This window comes from Anopheles gambiae, chromosome 2, assembly GCF_943734735.2.
Source record: "Anopheles gambiae chromosome 2, idAnoGambNW_F1_1, whole genome shotgun sequence".
Classification (NCBI taxonomy): Eukaryota; Metazoa; Arthropoda; class Insecta; order Diptera; family Culicidae; genus Anopheles; species Anopheles gambiae.
In genome coordinates, this window is record NC_064601.1 from 113369700 (window position 1) to 113390663 (window position 20964).

At 44.6% G+C, this 20964-nt stretch overlaps 2 protein-coding genes across 26 annotated transcripts in view; both read left to right on the forward strand.

Annotated features, from left to right (window-relative positions):
- Positions 1–2534, forward strand: part of LOC1269900 (neuronal calcium sensor 2) — a 79892-nt gene extending 77358 nt beyond the window's left edge. For 10 of the 12 annotated variants that reach the window (XM_061663706.1, XM_061663702.1, XM_061663705.1 and 7 more), the window contains one exon: positions 1940–2526. In XM_061663706.1, coding sequence (XP_061519690.1) covers positions 1940–2116 — 177 coding nt within the window. In that variant the 3' untranslated portion in view covers positions 2117–2526. Of the gene's footprint in view, positions 1–1939 lie in introns of all 12 variants that reach the window. The other 2 variants (XM_061663696.1, XM_061663707.1) reach the window with 1 other exon arrangement.
- The window catches only part of LOC1269899 (neurocalcin homolog), a 116347-nt gene that overhangs the window by 87375 nt on the left and 8008 nt on the right, over positions 1–20964 (forward strand). For 7 of the 14 annotated variants that reach the window (XM_061663708.1, XM_061663710.1, XM_061663721.1 and 4 more), the window contains exons 3-6: positions 11762–12169; positions 12446–12722; positions 18325–18443; positions 20702–20890. In XM_061663708.1, coding sequence (XP_061519692.1) covers positions 12653–12722; positions 18325–18443; positions 20702–20890 — 378 coding nt within the window. In that variant the 5' untranslated portion in view covers positions 11762–12169; positions 12446–12652. The remainder of the gene's footprint in view (positions 1–11761; positions 12170–12445; positions 12723–18324; positions 18444–20701; positions 20891–20964) is intronic. The other 7 variants (XM_061663715.1, XM_061663718.1, XM_061663719.1 and 4 more) reach the window with 5 other exon arrangements.

The following is a 20964-nucleotide window of genomic DNA, read 5'->3' on the forward strand; positions in this document are numbered from 1 at the left end:
CGGATCACATTTCAACTTGTCATTACTGCACGCGCACGTGAAACGGGGCGCCCCTTTCGTGCGTATCTGTCTGTCTTCACCGAAGCCGCACGTATTCCTTCGCAAACGCTCGTGAATGAATTTATGAACGAACCATTTTAATGGGTTGTAATTTAACCTCAGAACTTATTTGTGGGTTGTTAGAAAATTTACTTCCATGCGGGACACCACCATCACCACCATCCCATCCCTGCGAACTCCATCAGCAATCAGAATGGTGAACGTGAAACCCTTTCCCAACCAACGGCGGCATTTCCTTTGCCCCGAATCGATGAAGACGATGAAAATTTATTGCAAAAGCCCTTTTGTAAAGTGTACGGTAGTAGTACGGTACGCACACATGATGAAGCCCCGCCGTGTGTACGGCTTCTCAACCTCTTTCGCGCCCGCCAGCCCGCAGCCCCGAACAGCAGCGCTCGGACCGTGAGTCGTGTAATTAAGATAAACAGCGATCGTAAATCATGGCTCTTGTTTTCGGTGTGTCGGAACTGCTGCACAACAAACCACAACAACAACAACAACAACAAATAAACACACAAAAACACTAATGCCTGGAATGTATTGCCGTCTGCTACTCCCCGTTTGTACGGAAGTGAAGATCTCGAGGTATACGTCGATGATTCCGGCTGTATGTATGTGTTTTCAATCTTCTCGCGTTTTGTGACGCTGCTACGGGGATATAAAATATGAAGCACCATTTTCATCACGATGTAATATTGTAAATTGTAGCCGCCCGTTGATGGTTGCTTCAAGGTTACGACGGGCAAATAATGCTCATCTGCTATTTTCGTCTGATTGGCGTGTAATGTGACCCGCGAAGTATTAATGGTTTACCTGTACGGTGAAGTTGAAGTACGTTGTAAATTAATTTGTTGAGGATTTTACAGTGGGTATAGCCGAAAAGAAGAAAGTTAAAAAGAAGATACAAAGAGAGGCTTAAAGACATTTGAGTTTCACTCTCAGAAATGCTATCAAACTTTGACTTCAATTCAACGTATTTTTTGCTTCTTGAATGCATTAACAAAAGCACATTCATTGTGATGAAAAATACTTCAATAATTCAGCCAAAAAATGGTCCGATCTTACTCATGCAGCACAATGTAGCAACTTTGCACTCCGGATGACTTCATCTAGTAGTACCGCTGCACAAAAAACCCCAATCACTGCACACTCTACAGCGCCGCGAACGCGCGAAAAGACCAACTGTCTTTCAAGCTGGCGCCGTTGTCAAGCAGCTCAACCGAGCGGAAGTTATGAAGGTTTTGCGGGAAAGTTTGCCAACCTTTTGCACGCCTTCCAAAACCGCCTCGAGGCTCTAGGCTTTGGGATGGTTCTTTGGGAGGAATGGGAAGGTCGTTCCGCTAACAAATTTAGCACAGAGGCACACACACATACACCGCGGGGTTGTGCATACCTTCTACTGCAAATTATGAAAACTATTACAATCGATCAAGTGCAGAGAGCCGCGTGGCACGGCACGGGAGTTTTGCGAAAACGATTGCGCTTTCGAAAGGACAGGGAGCAAGCAAAGCTCTCTTGTGATTGATGATATCGTACTGCCCGACGGAGCAGGTGGTGAAAAGGCGGGAAAAGGAATTTGTTTTTGACGGGCCGAAAATTTTCCAGTTCTACACGGTTCAGCAGCACACTCCGCAGGCCAAAGCTTCACCTGAATGTCATTAGCAGAGCATCATGGTTGAAGTGGGCCGAAGAAAATTTGAAAACCATTATGTGTGTGTGTGGGGGTTTTTTTGTGTGGCTTTTCTTTCCCTCCCCGACAGTGATGGATTTGTGCACCGAACGCTCTGAAGCAATAGGCTCGATAAACATGATCCCTTCCCTCCCCGTGACCAAAATTTGATATTAATGCATACATTTTTCTGCTTCCCTTTCTTCGCAGGCAATATACGACATGCTGGGCGCGTGCTCATCGAACAAACCGGCCGACTCGGCGGAGGAGCGCGCGAAAAACATCTTCGCCAAGATGGATGAAAATAACGACGGTCAGCTGACGCAGGACGAGTTCCTGAAGGGTTGCCTGCAGGACGAGGAGCTGTCCAAGATGCTCGCACCCTAAGCGGGGGGGGTGCACCCGGGTCGACGGGCACGAGTTAAACAAAAACACACACAACACTCACTTACACACCTGCCCGCCCGCCCTTCATCATTGCCATATATAAGACACCATACAATCATACTTTTTGCACACATCCTAGAGCAACAAAAAAAGAACATACACACTGAAACACAAGTCAGTAAAATGTGGAAAAGAAGAAGCATACACACAGAGAAGAAAGGTCAAATTGAAACAGAGTAACGCAGCGATTGCGAAACAGGAAACCAATCGAGAGAAAAGGAGTAAAAAAAAGAGTGGAAAGTAAAAACAAACATTACGAAACCTAGACAGAGAGAGATGGGAAAGGGAAGAAGATAAAGCATAATAGAGCAAGATGACAGTACTATATATAGAGAGATATATTTAGAAGAATAGTACAGTGGCCGGCAGAATAAAGTGGCCACTACTTACAATTTTACATTTTTTACATTTTTTCCGTGAAAAATGAAGTTATTGTACTGCTTTATTTTTTGAAACATTGTTCGTGATATGCTTAAGAATGCGCAGTACCATAGCATGACAAAAATGAGAAGTTTGCTTCAAGAAAAAATTTTTTTTCTAAAATTGATCAAAATCACTGTGCCAAAATAAAGTACCCACTTTATTCATTCTACAGAAAATATTATTTTGAACAAATATAACAGCAAACTTATAATTTAAACGCGTTCCTCTCGCATTCTTCACATGTTCAAGGATCGTTGGCGTATTTTTTTCTAATTTTTAAAGGTTTATCTAGTTCTGCATCTAGTTTTTGCATCTGGTTCTTCTCAAGCGTTATTAAGAGCTTTAAATTTAAATTTATATGTGTGTGACACCAGTCTTATCCACCTTCGCACATAGAATCTGCCACAAATTCTCGATGGAACAAAAATTTAGACTTCATGGAGGACATGCAAGGTATTTTATACGATACTAGTTGAGAAATGATTTTTGTATTGATTGTGTGTGTTGAGATGTTAGCCTGTAGGAACATGTTTTTAGTTTTCAAACCCTATTTTTTTAAAAGAAATATCCCAAAGTAGTGATGAAGAATGTTAAAAAAGGTATCAGCCATCGTTGTACTTTTGATTCACACCAGTTTTCCTGCTACTCCTAAAGAGAAACACCCCCTAGCTATCACATTGCAATTTTCGTAATTTACTGCCCGTTAGATGTAGCGTCCTTCAAGTTCCTCGCCCGAGCTACAGCAAGACTAACAAAGCCAATTGGCTTTAATATGATCAAGAACATGCTGATATATCGTTAGATCGATGAAAAACTGGTATTTGGACAGATGAGTCCAAATTAGAACTGATGTTCAAAAATAAGTAGACGCGATCCAACAAACCAATATGTATGAAGAGTGCAATGTGATGACCATGGAGGGGATTTCTATACGAGAAGTGGGGAGCATGGTTTGAATCGACGGCATAATGAAAGCTAATACCTATACAAGCATCCTATGTGAATTTATCTGTTTTCTGTGAAAAATACGGAGTTAGTAAATAAATTGATGTTACAACAGGAAGACGACGCAAGTTATGCACGAAGAATTTTTTATTTTATTTTTTCAATCAAATCGAATAATTTTTTTTAATGGCTCCCAGTTATTCTTAATTTTAATTCAATCGCGATTTAGTGTGCAAATTTTAATGCAAATGTAGTGAAAATGACGTGATTAAGAAAAACAAAATATGTTAAAGCTCTGAAATACTTTTAGGAAGAACCAATGCCAAATATGTGCAGATAAAAGCAAAATAAATTATGGCAAAGATCATCGAACATGTAAAGAATGCGAGAGGAACGCATACAAATTATAAGTTTGGTGTTATATTTGTTCAAAATAATATTTTCTGTAGAATGAATAAAGTGGGCACTTTATTTTGGCACAGTGATTTTGATCAATTTTGGAAAAAATATTATTTCTTGAAGCAAACTTCTCATTTTTGTCATGCTATGGTACTGCGCATTCTTAAGCATATCACGAACAATGTTTCAAAAAATAAAGCAGTACAATAACTTCATTTTTCACGGAAAAAATGTAAAAAGTGTAAAATTGTAAGTAGTGGCCACTTTATTCTGCCGGCCACTGTAGGAAGCGCAACGATCCATACGCGAACCATCAATACGAAATGATAGACCGTGGGGTGATTCTGCCACCACCACCACCAGTGAGCAGCCTGGTGCAAAACGGGGGGGGAGACGACACCTAGCACAGGACACCGCGCTACGTCCTTGATCGCTACAATTAGAAGTTCTATGTGTCTCTGTGTGTTCGCGTGTGTGTGTGTGCGTGCTTAACTGCACTCGTTTAGGGTCGAGTTTTCATTCCGATCGGGCTCGGGCTCCCCCTGTACTTGGGCTGGCTGGTTTGGAGCCAACCGTCTGGGAAGGCGGTTTGACGGTGGAACCCACCAGCACCTCTCAATCGGTGTGTTTTTTGCTTAGCCTCTAGTCTCTTCACTCCCTGTTCACACTATTTCCCGTGTTCACAGCCCTACAAGGAGGAGTTGAAGGGAAATGGGAACAAATCGAACAGTTATTCTCGTTCGCAGCAGCAGACGCCCCGTCACACAACAACACAGCGTGTGCCCTCCCCCCTTCGCTGTGTGTGCACGGGGCGGGTGAAGCGAGGCAAGGTGGTCGATGAAAATTTAATATGAAAATGGAAAGCCCGCCCACCTCCACAGAGACACGCAGGCAGAGCTCGATCGAGAAAGAGATAGAGAGAGTGAGTTTTTGGGCCCCGCGAAAGGAACAGAGACAACCTTTAGGGAATTTATGCGTGCGCGCGCTAACCACATTTAGCTGTAATAGTACTCACGTCCTGCCAAGCGTCCAAAGTAAGAAGAAAAAGAAGAAGAAGAAGAAAAGTAAGAGAAACCTCTACCATTTTGCTGATGTTGATGCTACGATGTAATGATATATTGATGAGAATTTGATACAAAAAAGAGTAGTGTGTGGGAGCGTTGTGTGTGTGTGTGTGGTACTATGTGGGTGCGCGCTCTGCTGTGTCAGATTACATCCACACACTCACTCACACACACGCACACACACACGCTTGCACACGGGCGCTCTTTAAAGCGTGCGAGTCAATCGAAGGGTATGTAATGCCCCTGTCTACAAGAGCTAAGATCTAATCTAAGGATAAATGTGTCGGGCTGTAAAATGGAGTTCAGGAACGTTGTTTCACAACGCCGGTAAAGCCCGGATTTCCTGGAGCAGTAGCAAGGCAAAGAAAACGGGACAAGCAATTGGGCCACTTTATGTTGTTTTTTTGGTTCGTGCTTTTCTCTTAAATGCAGACAGGAAACACGAGAGAGGACAGTGGTGTGGGAGTGTTAAGAATAGATGTATACATGCGCATCCAGCGTTGAATGCGTGTGGCGTGCGTGTTAGTGCGCTTGAAACGCTTCTCCGCTAGTCACCAATATTGGAATGGATCAATTGATGTGCATCTGTTGCTTGAGGGGGGAGGTTTAAATGGAGTTTAAGACAAGCCAAGGAAAAGAAATTACCTCACGCACACACAGCCACAGAGAAAGCACACGACCAGCACTCTGTTCCGTATCTTGTCCGCTAACGCACGGAACAAGATTTATCACAGCGAACTGTGACGATAATGACCGATAGACGTAAATGAGTAAATGAACGAAGAATCACATCCACAGCGTCATTCGCTCCATAATCGGACGGGCGTTAATGGGCGGCTGGCATTAGTGGGTGGACGGCCATTTAAGGCGCTTACAAGCACACACACACACACTGTACTGTGAAAGCCATCACTAGCTGGTGAGAATAAATGAGCCCCAACGCGTGCGTGTGTGTGTGTGTGTGTGTTTGTGTCGGGGTGAAGCCATAAAACCACAAGGATACGGACTGACGCCGGTTGAGCCGATGAAGAGGCTCGGAAGGCAGTCGGGGTTGGCGGAAAAGTGGCCCCAAAATCATTCCCCATTTTCCATGGTAGGGACGGCGACAATGGGTTTGCCCGCGCGGGTGAGGCTGCCAATATTTCTTTGCACAAACATCTTCATCTTTTCGGAGCGGTGCAAGTTTATGTGTTTATTTGTGTGGCTGTCAGTTGTGCGTGTGCGTCTGTGCGTCTGTATGAATAGGATCGTTTCTTCTCGAAATGAGTAGACCTCATTATCAAGCAAAAGAATTCCATCCATGGCAGTGGCGTACTTCTTTTTTACTATTTTCTTTTCTGTTCTCCTTATTCGTATCTTGCATTTGGTACGGTTTCTTTAATGTCTTGTGGGGTCTTCATATAAATAAGTGCGATGGTGGTTTTTTGTTTTGTTTTTCTTGCTTTCGATCCTCGTTATTTTCTCCTTCTCTTAGCAAACGATGGAACTTTAGCAATGAACGCGAGACTTCATTCATATTTATATGTGTACGCTTATTTGAACGTCTATGCGAGCGAGGAGTATGAGTTGGCATGTATGTAAAGGACTTGTTTTGTTCCCTTTCCTTCAACCCTGAGTTGGCTTTCATGCCGAATTCGTTACACTTTTTCGGGCCATTCGTAGCTCTTCTTGCTTTCTTACCATTACAATGCCATTTCTGAGAACTCACGGGACAGAAATGTCCTTTCCGAATGGTTCTTTTTTTCAGAATGCATGACTACATGTCTGTTATTTTATATTATTTCTTCATAATTTAACGGTTTTGTTACACTTTTATTCAATTAGCTTGTCATCTTTTGATGGACGATCGTATGTAGCATCAAAGATCAGGGGGATGTCACCTTTACGAGAGCATTTATCCAGTTGAGCAAACTCGAAACGGACTGCTACACCAATACAACCCACTATACTGTACTGGAGGGAGGGGTGAAAAGAAAAACATTTCCATAATTCCCGCAGTACCGAGCCGGTAAGAAAATAAAAACATCATCAGAATCAATCGTGCGACACAAATGCGCAATGAAGCGTTTCGAAATAAATCTTGCGCGTGGTTCTCCAGTGGCAGCATCTTACGCGCCGCTTGCTGGGGTACTACTGTCACGGTGCATTATTGTCATGAATCTGCCAGATCGGCGAAAAACGCACTGAGGGGACGACGGATACCGTCGTGATTGTTTGTCCAGCCGAATGGCAGCGTGTGGCAGCGAATTGGTGGTCACGTTTTTCGGCGAATTCGGGGACGATTTTTCGGTCGAAATGATGATGTGCTCTTTACCATTGGCTGTAAATATTGATCGACATTGTTACAAACGTTGGTTTGGTGTTGTTGCTCTCTAATATTGATTTTTTCAATTGCTCTCAGGTACGCGGTTGGTATATGTGGTATATATTATGGTATTTGCGGTAATTGGATTAGGTTTGGCAATCAAATGATTGTTTTTTGTTTTTTTGCCCTCCATTGATCTGTGTGTGTGTTTTTTGTCCTTTATTATTTCGCTTGATAATGGCAACGATTTGGCGGATGCAGAACCCCCCTCCCGGCACGACACTATTGTTCTTCATTCTTTGATATTTGTAACGACCACGCTGGACGATTTGTTGTACATAATTGTTAACGCAAACTTCTAGTCAAGTTGTTTCCTTATTATTGTTTGCGAACTTTACGTTCAACAAACACGGTCCACAATCGATTGAAATGAATGCGATGAAAGCAATCGTTAGCGCTGAAGAAATGTCGACCGTGTGTGGGTGTGTTCGACCTATTGTTTTGTGGAATGAAGCTGAAATGAAACGGAACATTCACGGCAAAACTGCAATCGAACTTACGGTTCGTGCGCAAGAAGACAGGCCAGCTTGAGAAGGGAAACATTTAACATTGTAGTAACATAAAATGGTAATCATAAAACAGCAAACTGCACCGAGCGATGAGATAGACGCAAACATTGAAACTAAGAGCACTACTGTTGATATATTTCTATTACGCAGAACCAGAACCCCCCCCCTCCTCCCAAACCACTCACACATCTCCCCATGTCCCCGCGCTCCAACATAGAGTATGTTGCCCTCAACTAGTTATTGCGGGTGAAAATATAGGCGCAAAATACGTCAAACGCTAAAACGAAACATGTTTAAATGGATAAGAGAATGGAACAAAGAAACAAAAGAAAAGAACATTAAAATCTAAACTCTACATATGCACTCACGTACGAACGCAACAAAGAAACAAACAAAGAAACAAACAAAAAATACTAGATGTCAAATTCGAGAGCAAACTCATACTAATAAATACAACAAAAGAAGAAAAAAGAAACACACAAACACACACATAAAGAAGAGAAAATAATCATTCTTGCACAAGTTTAACTGGTGTCTACTAGCACAAACATAATAAGCGTGTGGCAGCAATCGCAAACTGCAACCATTCCTCACATGTTCGCATACATTTGCGAACATGCTGAACATACCATTTAACAAAAGGAAACCATCTCCCCATTCACCCCGTTAAGGATAGGTTTGGAACAGCAGGGCAACGTCATTCGGCAGCAACACGCGATTGTTCAAGGGAGAGAGAAAACAAACAAACAATTGGGTGACCAAGTCGCGAAATTATGCAAACAATTTAATCGAAGCACAGACACACATAAACAAAACAAAAAGGAATAAAAATAACAACCACACACTTCTTCACTACTCTAAATGTGTAAAAGCTCCCCGAGATTCGAGATTGTACTGTGTGAAACTTTGGAACGATGTGAAAGAAAAGGGAAAGCAAAAGAAGAAAACGTGCGTTTTCGGTAGTGCTCCAATGCTAATGGTGTGGCTAAAGAAAGATTATTGTGCACACGTATAACTATATTTAAACGCTATCTCGTAAAACTGAAATCCCGCTGAACTCTCCTAAACAGAACAAACAAAAAGAAGACGAAGAAAAAAAAACAAGAAAAAAAAGAACTAAGACAACTCAAATTGCATCTCTCCCCCCACTTGTCTGTCTGTCCACCTGATTCATGTTTAAGAGCGTGTGTCCAAGCAAGCCGTGCGCGTGCGGCTCGTAGTGAAAAAGAGGCGGCGTTAGCAGGCGGTTTAAAGGGCTACAAAATTAAGTCATAATAGAGAGCATGTGTGATGTTGATGGGATGTTTTTCCGTTTTTTTTTCGATATTTAAATAATAATAATTATAATAATAATATAAAACAGAGCATTACTGGAGACAGGTACACAGCAAGAACAGCAACAACAACAACAAAAACAACAACAACAAAAACGAAACAAAACTTCAAGCATATTTGTAAACAAAGCAAAAGAAGAAACACAAAACAAGAAGAAGAAAAAGAAGAAGGTAACATACAATTAAGCAGACAAGCTTAAAATGGTAAGGAAAATCTTTCCTAAAAAGAAATATGCGCTTTCGCTAGTTTTTTACATTTTTCTACTGGCTGTGTTCGGTTTTGTTTTTCTCTTTGTAAACTTGTAAACTCATAAACTCTGCCACAAACCAAAACCAAACCAAAAAAAGAAGGAAAAAACACAATCGAGGGACAACAACACACAACGCAGACACTTCGACACACAATCAAACACAAAACACGCCTACACACTCGCATACACGCATACACTTCCCTGATGGAATGGTGAAGGGGATCAGGCCGTTTGTGGAGACGAAAACCATTCCTAAGCGATGCTCTCCGGATCTTGTCGTTACTGTCGTCGCCTGTATGAACATCCCTTTTTCCGAATAAAAGCCTGTTTTCAATCGTTTTCGAAATAAAATACATGTTTTAACTATAAAAAAGTACACTTGAAACAGTAGTTGCCGGGATAATTTCTACTTCAATTGGTACCCCTCGTTTAGATAAAGTAATGAAAGTATGATTATCTGCTGTGCGGATTGCATACTTTTGGGGGAGAAGTTTTCTCCATCAACTCCCAACGGTATGCAATCCGCACGACGGAATTAGCTTATTATGAGCTTGTTTGCTTTTAGCAACTCGGCGTTAACTCGACCGGGGGGACAACCCTCCTTTACAAATAGAGACACACAATGTGGCTACATTGCAAGTAAAAGTTTGTTTTACCGTACATAGGGAGGCATAAAACTTTACGCAAAGAGTCATTATTCTACCCCATTCGCATAAAATGCACGATGAAAAGTGTCCATCGTTGGGGAGCTAATTTTATCGCGAGTGCTTCCTCATTCGCTCCATCATCTGCATCCCTCGCGGATGTGAAAACTGTGAGCTACTTCAAGTAAAAATGGCGCCTCTTTGCGACAGAAAAAAGCACACACACACACACACACACACACACAAGTGGCACTCTATTTCCCTTTAGATTTGTGCGGATGCATTAGCAATTGATTGGGTTTGTGTGCTGCCGCGGCGGTGTGTCCAATAGCTGCTGCTGCACCAGTGTCCGTAGTTATTAGTGGAAATTGAATTTCTGCTGCACAAAGCCACACACAGCACCGGCACCCTAACTTCATCAGTATCGGTGTTGTGGGTGGGGTTGTTCGAGCCATAAACTACTCCAGCTGTATAAACTGTCAAGGAAGTGGGTTAGAAGGGAAGCTTTTTTACTTCTCAGGAGCGCTCCCCCAGTGCTGCAAGTAGCTCATCGCAATACCTTAGGGGAAATGCTGTAAAGATTCAATTAACCCACCCAATCATCTCCTCTAGCTTGGTGCGCGAGAAAGGAGAGATGGAAAGCGGAAGGGTAGGAAAAACAAAGACTCGTAGCACTCGACGGTAACTACCACGGTGACTGAGAAATGAGACTCGTGATGCAGAGTGCACAACAATGTTGATGAGCGGATGCGACATCCGATCCATCACCGGCGGTCACTGTATGTCTTCGGGGCTTCGAAGCCTCGAGCGACGTTTCCTTCTTCACCGACATTTTGTACGCCGCTGGTTGAGTGATAAGAGGGATGCTGATTAAACGCAAGAAATGGCCAAGACCTCGATGGCTCAATCAAGCACATTGTTGCAATCGCTGCTACGCTTGAGAAATTTGCTGTGCGAGAAATTGCTAAACTGTTACTCAATTTACTTTTGTTTTAATCAACTCTTTATTGCCATTTTTGGGTTTTTTTCATCACTCGTTCTAACCTTTTTTCTTATCAGCTCGGAAGCGTTAGCCTTAGTTCGTAAAAATGGTAAGCTACGAAACGAACGCAGATTAAACGGAAAACGGTCTATTACTGGTGCCCTAAGTGGGTGGATTGGGCATTTGTTCTGACACTCGTAACATCGACTCAAAAGGAAAAGGAACGAAAAAGGAAAGAAAAGCGCCAAAAATAAATTAGGCAAAAAAACGACGCAAACCCAAACGTCTATCACTGCTGAAGTGTTGAGCCATGCTCACATTGACACAGGCACACAGACACAGGCACACAACCAACACGGCGCTGCGTGTGAATATCGAACCGAACGCATCGTGGTCGTAATGAACGGAACAAGCGGAAATCCGCGGAAAATTCACTCCACAATCAGGGTTTGAGTGGGGCAACCAAAAAAAAAAAAAAAGAAGTGTTCCTGCGATGTAAGGAAAATCATTAATAACCGGAGTAATAACAGCAAAGTACCAATCAAGCTTTTCTTATATCAATTTTCTTCTCTTCTTTTCTTCCCCATCATGTGGCTATGGTTTGAACCGGCTCCGTCTTGTGGGTTTCGTCTTGTGCGCTTGGTAAAACATCACACCTACACCACACAGAACATCGGAACGAAACATCGTCGTTGGAAAGGCACAGAACGCAAGCTCTGAGTCACTCTGTCCGTCCGTGTGACGTTGGCGTTGGCTTCACAGCTTCCTCGTAATCTAATCCCGAGCCGACAACGATCCCGAGAAACGGAGGAGCTGTCGAAAAACGGACAGCTGGACAACGGCCGGATGAGATAAATCGTTGCTATTCTTTTCTAATTAAGAAATTGAAAAGTGTGCAGTACGCAGGGTGTGTCCAACCCTCCCCGACGTCGACTTCGAACACAAACAACAGCCGGCCAGCCAGGGAAGGACCAGGGTGGGTCGCGCACACACAGCCGCAACACATAAACCTCATTAAAAGACAGCAAACACTGCGGGGAGCAGCACAACGTTACCATACACACACGCACAACGAAGGTAGAGCGCGAATCGAGGGGCGCACAATCACTAGAGGGCGCCGCTGCTTTAATCATTTCTATTTGCACTGAAAAGCCACCGAACCTAAACCGCGCCGGCCACTTGGCTGGTGTTTGTGAGGGGTTGTTTTTTTTTTGTTTTGATTTTTTGGAGAAAAATAGCCACCATTCCATCCGCACGAGACGGAATGGAGTGGATGGGTGCAGCAAACACAAGTGGGGCGGCAGCGTAGAGTAACGCAAGTTAAGATAAATTTCTTTTCCTTCTCGTTTGCAGCAGTGTGAAGTAAGCAGCAGCGGCACTCGTCGTTCGTTCATCCCGGAACGCGCGTAACAAACGGAGAAGGCAGCTCGTCACAAGCTCCGAGCCATCACCAGCCAACCAGCCCTCTCTGGAGTCTCTGGAGAGTGTTCAACACACTGAGAAGCACTCCCCTATCCCTCCCCATCCACCAGTCTTCAAACACACAAAAACACAGCCAGAATGGGCAAGCAAAACAGCAAACTGAAGCCGGAGGTGCTGGAGGACCTGAAGCAGAACACAGAATTCTCAGGTTGGTGTATGGGGAAAGGGGAGGAAGATCATGGGGGCGTATAGTTTACGGTGGGTTTTCCTCTTCGCGTACACTTTTCGCATTCTGTTTCTGTGCGGATCTCTTCAGTCCCGTGGCAATGTGATCCTCATTCCGGGACGCAACGCGTGGGGCAAGCAAGATGTGGACGTTATCATTCCCGGATATTATTATTCATTACAGATCCCAGAAGCATTTTTCGTAGGCTCGTTCATCGTTCTTAAGCCGCACGGGCGTTCCCCTGGAATGAATGAAAAGACACACAGACAGCCGTCCCGGGCGCGTTAGGGAGCAAAAACCCTGAACGAAAAATAATGCGTCATAAAGAGCAGCATTAATTGACAAACACGCTGCTGCTGCTGCTGCTGCTGCTGCGACAAATACACACGCACACACACAAAAGCGCCCTCTAAAATGAAACCCAACTGGTGCGGGTGCGGCCGCCACATCTCATCTCACGGAATGACCATCTCACTCGCCTCAGTAATGGAGGTGTAATGTTTTTTTTTTTGTAGCTGCTTTATTTCGTGGCATAACTTAATTATTGGTACTCTCGGTTCGCAACAAGCGCACCGGGCGAAACCTCGATTCTGCGTGGCAAAATATTAAATTACCCGACCCGACCCGTGTGAGCCATACGGGCGACCAGCTTGATCATATCATTATCCACACACAATATGTTTATTAATTGAATGTTTCGAGACGACGGCTCGTTGTGTTGTGCGGCTCGTGTGAGGCGTTGTGATAAGCTCATTACGATGGCATGTCGAGTTGATGGACTACGCAATTCAATTAAAATTGTGTTTTTTTTTTTGGCTTAAACTTTGAAGATCAATGGGATCGATAGTGTTTAAAGCATTTTTATCACAGTCAGAATTGAGCGATGGCAATGGGATTTTGCGTCTGAAAGTGTGGAATTGAAACTGTGACAGATTGCCTACATTCAGGCGCTTGAAGCAAGAATGCTGTAAAATAATGTTTCATATCAAATTAATTAAAAGATAAACAAGTGGACTTGTTTGCTTTGCTAGCTATCAATACTATAAAGCATTTTAACACTCAATAACTCGAAAATAACTTTTCTTATCTTAAAACACGACTTTTTCCGTCTTATAAAGTTGTACTAAAAACTGTTCTAATAATCTGTTCTGTTTGATTGGATCACGTTGAGTCGTTCCATTATGAAACTACTTTTTCCAAATCAGAATGTTAGATTTGATGCACAATCAACCTTTTAAATCATCATAAAACATTCGGCTCGATGTTTATGGCAGACTGACAGGATTTTTTTTTATTTGGTAAACGCACACACAACTTTAAAACGTCGGCAAGCCGGACCGAAACCGGAAAGGTAATGGGAATGGGGTACCGATAAAAATCTGCCAACGCACACGAACCCGGGACGGATGCTCGCATCGAACCGCATCGCCAATGGCAGAAACGTGGCTCAACGGCTCAACAGGAAATACATTTCCGTTTGGTGTGTTCGTGCGCGCCTCACCACTAGCAGCCAGCAGTAGCTCGCACGAGCATACATTTCGTATCGCTGTTTGTTGGCCACCGGGGTCGCTCTAACAGAGTCCTCCGACTGTCCGTCGCAGCGACATCTTCTTCAATCAAATAAAACCCCGGTTTCCGGGACCCGGGCGTTCGGTTGGCGGTGTCCGCGGGTGAAATGCGAACTTTAGCTTCTTTATACCTATGATACAATAAACCTGCATCCTGTCACGGTGTCGACCTTCGACAGACGGATAAAAGCTTCGCAGTCGTGTGGCACGTGCACGTGCACACACACACACGCGCTGGCGCGCTCGCGCATTCACGCCCACAGAAGGTGGACACCCGTTGGTGGTGGGATTTGTTATACTGTTCCACGGGTCAATAAAACGAAATCGTCCCAAACCGCGGGTAGAGAAGGACACACACACACACACACACACACACATACAGAGACAGAGAGACGTGCCTCAATCATCAATCACAACCAGCCAGGGTTTTGGAAGGAAAGGCAGAAAGCTTTCACCGACTCCGTGGTGTCCGTCTTCCCGTCGTCCCATCGTCCCGTCCTCACTAATCGCTAACACACACACACACACCGTTTTGCGTCCTTCCGCGTGAATTTGTGCCATACGTTTTTCAACATACGGCTCATTAAATCGAACGCTTTGGGGCCCATAAAAGACCACAGGCACACACACATACACACACTCATGGACCACCCTGGTGGACGACGTCTTAAACCTTCGTGTCACCGTCGGTGATTCATGAAACCCATTCTTAGCCATTTATTACGATTTCTTCTTCCGGTCGCGCAGCTTTTACGATACGGTGATGAGTGATGCTTGCCTCGTTTTGCCGTCCCCGAACCCGTGGGGGCCCCATGGAGTGAAACGCGAAACGTCTTAGAATCACGTCCGCGTTCCATTACACCACAAAGGCGCGCACACCATCAATTTCACGTTATGATGGAATCGAGCAATCGAAGGGAGGGCAGAGCCGATCTGAAAGTGATGAGCTAAATGATAATAGTGTGCAATAACTGGGCCATCACTGCGGGAGGGAGACCCGATTAATGATTCCGCTGAATCATGGCCGCGAATCATGAACTCGGTTCGGTTTTTTGTGTGTTTGTTATTAATCAATTGATGCGTGGATAGTATCGAGCTCGAGCTTCGGCACTCATATTGATTTCAGCTTACCAAAATATTGGCCAAAATCAATAGCCAGCACCAATGTCGCCGTCGAGTTTGGATAATTTATCTATCAATCACATTTATTGCATTGGCTTTGTTGTTATTGTGATGGATGAATTGGTTGCTTGTTATGTCGCTGCGGAGTATCACTTACTAAATGGATACCCGCGCGAACGTACTTCGCAAGCCCGCGTTAGACGTTAGACTAATCAAAGGGTAGTTAAAACAAGCGAAGGAAAAGGTGATACTTTACGATCGTAATTATCTCCTCTCTTAATAAGTGGGAGAAAACAACGGAACAACGCAGAAATCAGCCCATTTTTTCCATATCGTCTTCACAAATTCATTTCCTGCTCATACTTTATTGAAGTAATTCCGCACTTCCCTCCGTGCAGGAAGTTGCTTTTGTGCCGTTGAGTCCCGTTTTATCTTCCCACCGATTTATTCACTCCAGAGAGACTGAGAGAGAGATCAAACCCGACCCTTAAACCGGTTGGGATCCTTTTCATACATTGTGCCGCACACAGAAACCTTTTCCAGAAGTGTAATGTATTTTTTGTTGTTGTGTACAAAGTCTCACAAAAGCAGCTCTTGCTTGCCTTAAAAACCTCACCCTTAAGAACGAAGCTAGAATTAACCTTCTTGAGTGGTGTTGCTTGGTGGAGCCCAAATTAATGAAACGGATACCGATACAGAGGGAGGAAGTGGTGGTTCCTTGGCAGCTTCTTTCGATCGTTCCTTTCCTTTCCTCCCTGGGGGGCGTATGACCATTCCACCAACTGAGGGGCTCGGGTATCTATTTTGGAGCAAAAATTCGTTTTACGAAAGGGATAAATCACGCCCTGCTATCAATTTTTCTTCGTCTTTCGTGCGGGTTTCATCCATAGAGAGAGCGTGGTGTAAAGCCCATGCCCCTTGGGTGGGTGTATGTGTAGGCTGTTTTCCTCCGCCGTGCTCTTGACACGGTGCAAGAAGCGGGTGTCCGTTTTACTCTCAAACGGTGGTTCATTGCTAATTTGCCACTTGCTCCTGGCGTGTGCAATTTCCCACTAATGGAAGAGGAGAAAAGAAAAGGTTTCCAGGGAGGAAGAGGCTCAGAAAGTGTAAGTGGAACCATGGCACAAGAAATGGCATGTTGATGCCTCGTTTCACTCCTTAATTTGGTACGAACATGTGCTCTCCGGTGTGCGGATTGCGGTACAATGCTTTTTCGGAACGGTCGGGTCGGCTCGGGGTGTGTGTTGCGGTCGGGAACAACGGGAATGGACGGAAAGTAACTGGTAGCACTGTACTGCTGTGTAATGTGTGTTGCTGGGGAGGGAGTTTAAGCTGTCGAGCTGCTGTTGGTGGTGGTCCTTCGGGAAGGCAAAACCCATCACGGAGTGGATCGTCGTGATTGGTCGAAAACATAAAGTGGCAGACGCTTCCGGGGGAGCAATCAGCAAAACAAAAACCGTGTGTGATAAGGCATTCGTGTGCAGAATCGTGCAGCTCGGAGTCGGTGAAGTAAATTGTGAAGCAAATGCGATTGCAATGGACTTTTTTTTGGTGTTTGGTGGGTCGAGCTGATGGTACGGTGCGTGATGTGATTTATCATAAAAAGATGGATCTTGTTGCAATGATAAATGCGATAGAAACGTTTAAAATGCAGCAAGATGTAGTTGAGTTATGGTTGTTTCTATTTGCTTGCAGCAGTCTTAAATATTAAAGAGTTGCTGTAAATATTCAGCTGTATTCACTAGCGCTCCCTTCAAGAAGATGAACCATTGCAGAGGTCATTTTCCCATCAAATAAGTCAATAATTTCGCAGGCCATATAGAAGCCGTTCTGCCCAAAAACAAAAAAAAATAAAACCCCGCTCGGCCCCAGGAGTGGTGGGCAGGCTTTCAACTTGCACACAGACCAGTCAATAACATATTTATTTCCATTTCCAGTCGCGCTCGATTCGATTACTCTCGGCCAAGCACGCCGGTCGATCGCACCGAGAATGGCTGGCCCGCGCCGCAGCACAAAACACAGGCACACAGACAGGCCTGAGAAGCTTTTCCAAAGAATTGTCTTGAGCCTGCGGGGAGAGCTACTGCCCTGCCCGGGGCTAGTGTTTTCCTTCGCTGCTGCTTCCGATTCGATATTTTAGCGCAAAAGAGCGAACGAGACAGTGGTATATGATATGTTTCCACACTTTTTGGGAATCATACAAAAAAAAGCCTGGAGCATCTCTGTACCATTTTGGACCTTTCAGGAGGAGGGTGAGAGTTTTTGGTGGTTCTTTGTGGGCCGCTACCGGTACCGGTGCGCGCCCCGTTTTGGTGAATGCGGATAAATAAATAATCGAATTCGAAACAATAAATTTCCTGCACTGGAACGATTTCCCAAACGTCTTAATACGATATTATTGTACCTATTCTTCATTCTGCTCTACTCGACCAAACAGACACACACACACTCGACCATTTCCACCTTTGAAACAGTGAGGATTCTCTATGTTCGATGGGCTTTCCCTGACTGTCTTTTGGCTCCACTTTTTTCCCCCGCGTCGAGGAGAGCGGTAATCGTTATTCGATTTCTTGATATGTGTGTTTCCTTCCAGCAGGAAAAACAAACTCTAGCAGCGCTTGAAATCATATTTAAATTTACGTCAGCATGTCGACTTTAGACCGCTTCCCCTTTCTTCCGCTCGAGACGCACACCACGCATCGGTCGATTGACGTAATCGTGTCCTGAAATGGGGGGGGGGGGGGGGGCATGCATGTCGGTGGCCATTTTATTTTGTCGTTTAGCTTATTTGTTTTTACTGGGTGTGATAGTTGTTTTTTCTTCTTTTATTTGTCTGCCTTTCTCACACGAAGTTTTGTTCTTTTTTGCTCTCTCTCTCTCTCTTTCACCCGCAGATGCTGAGATACAGGAATGGTACAAAGGCTTCCTGAAAGACTGCCCGAGCGGTCATCTGTCGGTGGAGGAGTTTAAGAAAATTTATGGCAACTTCTTCCCCTACGGCGACGCCAGCAAGGTAAGTGTGGAATGTTATAATATTCCCTATGGATTCCCATTTTTTTCACTCTATCTCTCCCAAACGGTCTATCTATGTCCTTTTGCTTCGGTTTTCATTCTTTTTAATGTGAAATCGTCTGAACGTCGCCTTTCAGCTTCATAAAGCAATGGCGAACAAACGAACCATCACGAACACACTGTGAGAGAGAGAGAGAGAGAGAGAGAGAGAGAGAGAGAGAGAGAGAGAGAGAGAGCCACTGGCTGTGGCAAAACAGTAGATAAAATATTCAAACTTCAATATTCAACATTAGCACGATTGTTGCGTCCCGCACAGGCAGCCGTCGTGCGGGGGTTCATGCGCGAACGCCACTTTGTCGGCACCCGCTTTGATCCTTATCGTGGAGATGTTTGCTTGCTTCATGTTCGTCCTCCAGCACCACCACCACCACAGAAGCAGCAGCAGCAGGTGGTGGTCGCCTACACAGCGGGCCCGGAAAACAAAAACAAAAAACCCGGTCAAAACCGTCCATCTCACGGCGGGGAGTTGTTGCTTGAAATTGAATCAACTTTCCACGTATTGCTCCGTGGAACTTCTTCCCACACACCGGCCGGGAGCGGATTTCACTGGAAAATGTCGAGTTCGTTCCGCGCTGAGTGGATTAGCAGTGGATGTGGAAGATTGTTTAAAACGACCCACACCCGATGCTGCCGGGGAGCTCTCTTGAGTGCTCCCGTCCGGCAATGGAAAAGTCAGGCCCCGAGTGGGTTTCGGTATGGACCGTGTTCTAATTCCGCGCCGCGAAACGCTCCCGCGCAAAAGGAGGTCCTAGTCAATTCAATCTGAATTGCAACCGTACGCCAGGTAATTAGCTCGGGCTTTTGGGGAGGAACGGTTGAGATTAAAATTTGTTTTCATAGTATTTTTTTCTTCTTGTTGGTCCTCCTCTTTTTCCGTGGAATCCACTAATGCGGATCAGGACCTCAAATTACTAAGCTCCACGAGAAAATGCATTGAAAGTACGGCTGTGATTAGGACTAATTTCGCTGAAATGTAATATCGGCGGATGAAATTTACATTGAACGGGAAAGTTTTGCAAAAAGCCAAACACACCACCGTTAGTAGAGCGAAAAGCTTGACTCCTTTCGAAACACATTAAAATTTAATACTCTACTCTTCGCACACCCTACCAGGCGTCTCCATCGTCGTACAAACTACCAGGCGCCTCCATCATTGCTTTCGTTCATAGCGTTTCGATAATTAATACTAAAATCAAACAATAAAAAAGTAAAGCAGCTCTGCCTCCTTCCCTCCCTTTCCCCTGCCATTAGTCGAGGCCAAACGGTGGCCGAAGCGCTAAAACCAATCAATCATGTTTTCACCCCTCTTGGAAGGCTAAATGGCTCCCGGCTGATGGTAAAAGGTAAAGAAGGTGCGCTCGGGTATATTTCCTTCCGCTCACGCACCTTCCAGCTATCCATTAGTGACGTGGTGGAAGAGAGGGGGGCAGTTTGAAGGGAATGGCCGAAATGAAACGTTTTGAAAACAAGTGGGGCAAAAATCATAAATCTGTGTTCGTCACGGGTCAGTGGAGGTCCGTGGAGCGGCTTGATTTTTCACTACATTTCCTTCGAAGGTTTTCAGTTTTGTTTGTTCTATGTATGTGTGTGTGTGTGTGTGTGTGTGAATGTTTACTTTTTCCCATTTCTTCACGAAAAAGAAGGGTCCTCGTGCTTTGACCTTGCCTTACCGTGACCTTGCACAGCCGTGTTTGTTGTGAGTGTTCTTGGTTAAATATTTCCCTTTCGACACAGTGTATGTGCGTGCAGCGGCTAGTCCTGGCAGGAAAAAAATGCCACAATGTAAAATACCAGGCTCGTTTCTCAATGTCAAACGGGAAAGGAAAGGAAAGGAATTGTACCTTTGTTCGGTTTGCTCACCGGTTGCTGCACACACAATTCACCTATTTGCCGAAGCCAGCGAAAAAAAGGGAAAGAACAAATCGCTCTCAACACAATCGTGAATTGGACTAGTTTCGTTTTCTTCTCCTCTTTTTGTGAAATGAAAATCAATGATAATTGGACTGGTAATGATGATTGATCAACCGACAAAAAGGAACCTACGTCACGACAAAGCAAAACAAAATCCAAAAAACGCAACACACCATTTGTCTTTTCTCATTCCCCTGCCTCGCTGGCAATGTGTTCGCACTTTTCCACTCGAATAATTCTTCTAACCCCTTTCTGTTTCGCTTTACTCTATACTGCTATCAATTTCAGTTCGCCGAGCATGTGTTTCGAACGTTCGACGCGAACGGTGACGGTACGATCGACTTCCGGGAGTTCCTGTGCGCACTGAGCGTTACCTCGCGCGGCAAGCTAGAGCAGAAGCTGAAATGGGCGTTCTCGATGTACGATCTGGACGGTAACGGATACATCTCCCGACAGGAAATGCTGGAAATTGTTACCGTAAGTCCCGGCCCGGCCGGCCGGCAAATTGAAGCCGGAAACGCAATTACCTTGCGCGCGTCTCTCGCTCGTGG